General features: G+C 34.2%; 1 protein-coding gene across 6 annotated transcripts; it reads left to right on the top strand.

Moving 5' to 3' along the window:
- The first annotated feature begins 468 nt into the window (after positions 1 to 468).
- Positions 469 to 5,698, top strand: LOC133834480 (uncharacterized). Of its 6 annotated transcripts, none has more exons than XM_062264107.1 (6): positions 469 to 860; positions 1,566 to 1,622; positions 1,888 to 1,944; positions 2,196 to 3,432; positions 3,558 to 4,468; positions 5,084 to 5,698. In XM_062264107.1, exons 4-6 carry the CDS (start codon positions 2,226 to 2,228, stop codon positions 5,429 to 5,431), a joined length of 2,466 nt encoding a protein of 821 aa, XP_062120091.1. In that variant the 5' UTR covers positions 469 to 860; positions 1,566 to 1,622; positions 1,888 to 1,944; positions 2,196 to 2,225; the 3' UTR covers positions 5,432 to 5,698. The 6 variants fall into 6 exon arrangements, with proteins under 6 accessions (XP_062120091.1, XP_062120090.1, XP_062120095.1 ...); XM_062264106.1 differs by having other exon boundaries at positions 2,192 to 3,432; XM_062264109.1 differs by lacking the exon at positions 469 to 860 and adding an exon at positions 1,008 to 1,427.
- Positions 5,699 to 7,961: the final 2,263 nt, after the last annotated feature.

Here is a 7,961-nt window from a genome sequence, read left to right as displayed (position 1 = left end):
AGGGCAAAAATGAATAACTCAACTCAACTGGCTCTGTGAAAAGAATAATCTTTTTAAAACACTGTGCAAAGACAACCATGTCTGTATATGTCCCACTCCCACATTTCCACATTTTTCAACAACAATATTCATAAATTTTTAATTTTTGATATATTGTCCTTTTGTTGTGTTTATACATAATGGTTGAGGGTTTTATAGCATGAAATTTAGAAAAGCATAGATTTTTAGTTGAATTTCATGCCCTTTAATTATGGATGATTATATTGGGATTAGGAAGATTAAGCTCCACAACTATTAAGAGATATATATTATTTATATTATATACATATTTATTTTAAGGTGGACCCAATAGAAACTTCACTTTTCTTTACTAATTTCATGGTGAAGAACATGGGGTGTGCCCACTAATGTCCTCACTTGATTGTGACCCTTATTCTATTCTTCTTCCTTTTCTTAATTGCAGACATATCACAGAGAGAGAGAAAGAGAGAGAGAAAGAGAGAGAGATTGCTTAGGTTATAATGAAATGAATCAGGCATCAAAAAGCTCAGATTCCAAGGGCAGATCTTGAATGTTAAAGCTACTATATACATATATATAAAACAGTTTTATAGACATAATACTAGTTTGCTTTTTTGATGTATAATGAATGTTTGTATCTGTATAAACATTAATCTTGAAAAAATACCCACTTTACAGTTTACAGGTCTCAGCTTAGGAAGCAACTCAATTAGAAGAAGCTAAGGCTAATGCCATTCTGGACCCATGAAGACCTGCTTTCTTAGGTGTTTTCATTATGGTTATTCTCAGCTCTTTTCGGTCCATTCTTTGAATTGTAGCTCTTTTGGAAGCTTTTTCAGGTACTTATGTGTTTGTTTACATTCATTGTATTTGTATATATACATTTGTTCATGTTGCATTATTTATTATTATCTGTTATAAATACATTGTTAATTTATTATTTTTGAGAAGACACAATGAGGGGGTCGGTGGGTATTTAGTCTTAATTCTAAGTCAATTAATATAAATATTGTTTTTTTAATCATTTTTATTGAAACCCATCTGGAAAAAATGAAAACTAGTCAATTTTTCTTAGCAATATCCAATAATTATCAACTATTTAGTTTGATGTTGTAGGCTGTTTAATGCCCCCAACATCATCATAATGTGGTCCAAGTTTGAGATATTGTGTTTATTTGGTTCATATTTTTTTCAAACGAGAACCTTAACTTAAGAGGTGATCAATATTGCAAAATATCTTCTTTTTGCCCTTTTGGTTTGAATAGTTCCATTTTTTTTTGGGGTAATGAGAACAAGACATCCATTTTCTCACTATTAAAATAAAGCACTTTATGTTTGTAGTCTTTTGGTATCACTTTCCATAGCATTTTAAACCTTTTTTAATCATCAAGTGTAGTTTTATACAGGTAAGCAAGTCTTCAAAAATTATAATAATATACAAAAACTCAGATGAGTTTTTGATTTGATTATATGAATATTTTTTTCTCTTTTCTTTTTTCCATATCAACCTCACTTATCTAATCAGTATGGTGACACTCAACCAGGAATCTAGCAACTTTTGCTTCCTATTGCAGTGATGGCATTTGAGAGAAGAAAAGTTGGTAAGTGAGAGAGTAAAGGAAGAGCAAGTGGGTTTATTTTATTTTTCTTCTTGAGGGGTCAGTCTTTCACTGAAAACCAGGGAACAATATACATAAATATATATATTTCTATATATTTTTACTTCTTTCTATTCTGTTAAAAGTACAGAACTTTTTAACAGATTCTGGAGTAACACACGTGTAAACACCATTGCTTTTGGCTTTCTCTGACCATTTATAATGGAAAAAAAACTCACATCACACTAATACTTGAACTTTTATGCAGCTGGGTCTAGCTAATGCCTTAGGATCTGGTTCTGAACTGAAGAAATTCTAACCTTCTGTAAGTTTCTTTCTCACATACAAAGTTTGAATCTTTGTAAATAATGGGGTTTGGCAATTAGAATGATTTCTTCTCAATTTTTTATGATAATGATCATCTAAAAAGAAACTTTTATTCTTCTGGGTCATTTTGGATTCTGGTTCAGCATTTAATGCTAAGTCTGTATATGTCTTTACAGTCAGTTAAAAAATTAGTTAGCTTTCTTCCCAATTGATTCTTTTTTATTTCTCTCTTATTGTTTTGGAAGCTAGACTTGATTGTGGAAGAGAATTTATGAGTAAATGGATGAGAAGGTGGTCCCCAATTCAAAGTCTTTAGTCCTAGAAGATAAGAGTGATGGCCTTTATCCCATGTATTTTGGTGTTTCTTGTGCATTTTTGGCTGTGAGACTCTTGTCATTACCTCATGATATGGAAGACGAAAAATGGTCAGACATAAGAGAAAAAATGCTTCAAGGAAGTGCACAACTCTTGGGGTTGCTTGTGTGGAGAGTTCAAAGAGAAGAAACTGAGAAAAGTTCTGAGATTCTGCTTAAGCTTGAGAATGCTGAGGGAGAGGTTGCCGAGTTGAAGAGACTAAGGCACGAAGATGCAAAGGCGAATGAGAAAGTTGTGAGCATCTTTGCTGCTCAGGAGCAAAACTGGTTGATTGAAAGGAGGAAACTTAGGCAGCATATTGGATCGTTGATGAGTGAGTTGAGATTTCTTGAGAAAAAGAAGGTCCAAGCTGTTTTAGAGATGAATGAAAAGCTTAAGGAAATGGAGAATTTGTTGCAAAGTAAGGACAAGGCTTTAGAGGAAGAAGCAGGGAAGGAGAGAGAATTAGAAGAAAAGATCAAAGATGGTGAGAGTTTGGTTGAAGAGCTGAGAGAAAAAGCTAAGCATGAATCGCAAGAGCATTCTTCTGAGCTTAGGAAGCACAAAACTGCATTCATTGAGCTTGTGTCAAACCAAAGGCATCTTGAGGCTGATATGAGTAGAGCAGTGAGGCAAGTTGAAGCCAAAAAGAGGGAGCTCGATTTGGTCTTGAAGCAGAAGGAAGAATCTGTTTTGATGGTTCAGAAGCTGTCTGGGGAGATTGTGAAGATGCATGATGATTTGGAACAGAAAGATAAGATTTTATCGGCAACACTAAGGAAATTCAAGATGGATTCAGCAGAGAAGCAAATGCTTTTGAAAGAGGTTAAGTTGTCAAAGGTTAAGAGGAAGCAAGCTGAGCTAGAAACAGAAAGGTGGAAGGCAGTTTCTGAGTCCAGACAAGAGAGGCATTCACTAAGGAATATGTTAGCAAAACAAGCCAACTCCAGATTGGAGACAGATTCTAATGAAAGAGGGTCAACGGGCTCATCTCATTTGCACATTGGCCACACCAAATCACAACCAAGTGATGCTCTTATGGGATTTGAGCATGCTGCTGATTCCAGGAATGAATTTGAAAGTTTTTCTCCCCCTTTTGACAACTACTCACTTCAAAGAAATGAGGACCGAGGTAAGAACAAAGTACTCATTCGCCTTTCAAATTAGCATAATGATTTATTGGTTGAGAATTGTAATTGAGTTTCACTTTCTGATTGTGTTTTATTTGTCTCTTGGTCCTGCTTTTGTTTATGTTAGCTGATGTTAAACAGGTGGAGAGTTGGGTTCGGTCAGAAGCAGAGAGGTATGCTGCTGCAATCGAACAAAGGCATCGCATAGAGATAGATGCTTTTGTAGAACAATTGAGACTCAAAGATGAGAAAGTAGAAGCTTTTCGTTGGAGGTTGTTAAGCATGGAACTAGAGTCAAAAAGATTGCAATCCCATGTAGAGGGACTGAACAAAGAATTGGCACAACTCAGACATAACAACATGGAGATGGGAGCATTGTTATTAGAGCGTGAAGAAGAACTAAATTCCTTGAAAGAACAGTTTGTGGCTCAGCTAAGGTCTTTAAATTTCCAGAAGAACAACTTCAATTCATGCTCATATGATTCAACATCAGCATATGATCATGCCAGTTGCTCACAACAACTTAACTCAAAAGACCAAGAAACAAAGACAGTTTCCATTGAAATGTCTGCAGAGGACGGCACAGATGAAAATCCATCTGTTGATGATCAGTCAAGAAGAACAGATAAGATTTTGACAGTTCAATCTCCTGACAAAGAGTATGATGAGCAGAAAGACGTTGTTTCGCATGAAGTTCTATCCGAAGGGGGAAGTTCAAGTCCAGTGGAAGTAGTAGATGGTGGTGAAAAGTTAAAACCAGTTACTCAAAAAAGTTTGAGCAGAACAAATAGCTCTCAATGGAGAATGGATCTTCATGCTCTTGGTGTTGCCTACAAGCTCAAGAGGCTGAAGCAACAGCTTGTTATGCTTGAAAGTTTGAGAGGAAAGCAAGAAAGGAGTGATGATAATAAGGAAAGCAGCAATAATGATGGAGAAACTGATTTAAAAAGTGTTATATCATTAATTTCTTTGCTGAACAAACAAGTTGGAAGGTACCAATCTCTCCAAAGCAAGGTTGATGATCTTTGCAAAAGAATGGTAAGCTCAAATTCTATATGATAATTCTTACTTTTGGTGTTTTAAGATTTATTGTTTTTGGTGATAGAGTTAATAAAGATATAGAAGAAATCAACAAGTACTGTTATGAAATAATGTTTGGAAAGTAGTATTGGATTGGATAGTATTGCATTAAGATTTATAAGAGAAAAAATATTAATCATTTGCCAATAATAAATTATTAGAAAATAAGTTGAATATAAAGTTGTAAATTTCTTTGTCATTAAAATACATGAAGATGACAGATTAGATATGGTAAAAATTATCCTTAGTTTTTCAATGGGATTATTTTAACTCGCACTAGGTGAATTAAGTAGGTTGTTGGATTAATTTTTCATTCTCATAATAAAATTACATGATAAAAATGATTTAATCTTATCCAATCCAATCCAATCCTACTTTCCAAACATGACTTTATAGCATCACAAGCTTCTTTCTTGGAAAACCTCTAAATTTGCTCTATCTATCTCTTTATTATCTCTATCATTCAGAACTGCCAGATGATGCCAAAGATTTAAACCCTTTTGGTAGTAATTTGAAAAAACATGCTCTACTGATGTATAATTATGTTTGTATGATTCATTTCATAACTTGCAGCATGATAGTGATCTGGAGCTATACAGAAGAGATTCCAACACTACAAGAACAAAAGAAAAAACCAAAAAGCTTGAGCACTTCCTAGAAGAAACATTTCAGCTTCAGAGATACATAGTTGCAACAGGACAGAAACTAATGGAAATTCAATCCAAGATTAGTTCTGGTTTAGTTGGGAATGTAAAGGAGCTTGAGGAGCCTGTAGGAAGCTTTGACATGAACCGCTTTGCTGACGCTGTTAGAACGCTCTTCCATGATGTTCAAAGAGGTCTCGAGGTTAGAATAGCCAAAGTTATTGGAGATCTTGAGGGTACATTGGCTTGTGAAGGGATGATACGCTTGAGGAGGTAATACTTGAATGTAAACGTAGTAACAAAGAAAGAAAGAAAGAAAGAAAGAAAGAAAGAAAGAAATTGAAGGTTTGAAGAGTTTTCTATTGATTTATGTACTTAAAAAATTGTATAGGAAAATTACACATATTGTTAATGCAATAATCTCTTCTTCTAATCTTCCCTGATGTGGTACAACACACATTCAGTTTGGGTAGAAAACGACATTATTTTATCTCTTTCTAAGGTAATGAATGAGCTATCATCAGCATATGATTTTTGTTTGGTACAGACTTGTCGTTTGTAGTAGTAATAGTATCATTTTCTAGTGTCGTTTTTTTATTAAATATAAATATATTACATCAAATTGTTTTGGGATTTTCATACACAATTCTCTAGACACCCCTACGTTTTGTTTAAATATCCACGTACACCCCTGTATTTAACCAAATATAACAAAATATGAACAAAGTAAGAGAGAGAAGAGAGAAGAGAGAATAGTGTGATTGTGAATTGTATTATGTTATATTAATCTTGGAATATTAGTACAAAGAATATATATATGTACAGATAAAGGAAGAAAGGACTATACACGTGTGAGCCACAATAAAAAAAGAGAACAAAAATATAATACAAATATATCATCACTTAACATCCCCCTCAAGCGCAAGGGGCAAGTGAGCACATTGAGCTTGGTCCTCAAAGAGTGGAATTTTGGTGCAGAAAGAGCCTTAGTGAGACAATCAGCCAGCTGCTCGTCTGAAGAAACAAATCGAACAGTTAAAGTGTTGGCAGCCACTCGTTCACGCACGAAATGAAAATCAATCTCAACATGTTTTGTTCGAGTGTGAAGAATCGGATTGGCTGTGAGGTAGGTCGCACTGAGATTATCACAGAATAAGATGGGAGGAGCAGGGGATGCAACACCAGTTTGAAAAGTAAACAATGTAAAGAAAAAGATATGAAAGAAAATGGGAGAGTCAATTGTATTATTCAGCCGTACATGACTAGATGACTTTTGGATATATATAATACAGATGGGTATTGATAACTCTACAAATTAGAGTTATTTTACCATATTTTATATGCTAATTGTTGCTTAATTCTTGAGTTTTTAAATAATTTATTAAGTTTTTAAGTAATTTTGAATTTATTTGTCTTATCATGATTTTATATACTTTTGTGTGTTTTTATAATTATATTATTGTAAAATATTGTAGTTAATTATTTGAATTAATGTTGTTTAGTTTAAGGTATAAAAAAATGTTGTTTGAGTGAAACTAAATGTTCAATTAAATTAAGTCTTAATTAATATTTTCAATGAACTAATATGATTTATGTTATAATTGAAAATATTTGAATTTGATTTAATTTATGTTTCTTTTGTTAGGGATTTTGGTGTATTTTTGCTCTTGAAAAGCAAGAAAAATAAAGATAAAGAGTGACATTTTTGCTGAAAAAGAGATGGATAATGGCATTTTTGAAGTATGTTTAGCCAACCCAAGCCTGGCCCAAGGCCCAAGCCCACGCTAGAAGCTCCCACTGCCCAGCCCAGGCCCGGCCCACCTCCAAGCAGCCATCAGCCTCTCTTCCCAGCTTGAGTCTTCACACCTTCGGCAGCCTCTTTCCCCAGCCGTGCGCCCAGCTCACGCCACCTGCCCTAGCAGCCTTCAACTCTCCAGGCCGTACACCATCACTTGCCTCCACATTGACTCCACCACATGGGCTTGCCTTCACCAGCCAAAAGCCCATTCGGCCAACCAAAGCTCCCAACGCCGCCTGCCCCATCTGCCAGCAAGCAAGGCCACACCCAAATCTGACCCAGCCCCCTCTTGAGCCCATCAAGTTGTACAATGTCCCCTATGTCTAAAATGCCACTTTTTACCCTTTTTTCTACACACTTTTTACCCCAAAATCATCATCACTCCTATAATTTACCCCTATTTACCATATTATTATTAATTTAATCAATTTACTTAATTTAAATTGATTATTTTAATAATCTCATTTTGGCTATAAATAAGGGTTTTGAAGACCATTTTTTGGTGCTTAATTTTTGGTTACCATCTTTTTTCTCCCATTTTCTCTCTACCATTCTCTCTTCCATTTGGGGTTTTCAAGAGCATTTTGCAAGTATATATGTCATTTATTTTGTAAATTCTACTCTAGTTATGTGCTTCTAATCTTTTTCATAAGATTATTAAGATCATGATGAAACAACTTGTAACTAGGTAATATTTATGTTGTATGTTGATTTCCCTTGTAATGCAACAAAGTCTATGGATTTTTCTTCTTCATATATTTCTTTCATCTTAAATATCTTGTATTTTAGATTGTTAGAACATGTTTACACTTTGTTCTTCATTAGTGCATAAACATAATATTCTTTGTGTAAGATGTGTCATTAAATTGTACACATCCATGCTTAGAACAAAAATATTATGTTTTGCCTTATAAATAATGTTCATTGATTTATTTGTTATTTCATTAGATTGATTTACACTAAATGCTTTGAAATTATAATTTTTGAAAAGTGAAGAAAAATCCTATCT

The sequence above is a fragment of the Humulus lupulus genome, chromosome 5, assembly GCF_963169125.1.
Source record: "Humulus lupulus chromosome 5, drHumLupu1.1, whole genome shotgun sequence".
Classification (NCBI taxonomy): domain Eukaryota; kingdom Viridiplantae; phylum Streptophyta; class Magnoliopsida; order Rosales; family Cannabaceae; genus Humulus; species Humulus lupulus.
The sequence above is the reverse complement of the archived record's forward strand: the minus strand, read 5'-3'. Positions and strand labels throughout refer to the sequence as shown.

Coding starts and splice junctions, on each gene's coding strand:
- LOC133834480 (XM_062264111.1), top strand. CDS start 2,226: ATGGATGAGAAGGTGGTCCCCAATTCAAAGTCTTTAGTCCTAGAAGAT. Junction 3,433..3,557: donor TCAAAGAAATGAGGACCGAG/GTAAGAACAAAG, acceptor TGTTTATGTTAG/CTGATGTTAAACAGGTGGAG. Junction 4,469..5,083: donor ATGATCTTTGCAAAAGAATG/GTAAGCTCAAAT, acceptor CATAACTTGCAG/CATGATAGTGATCTGGAGCT.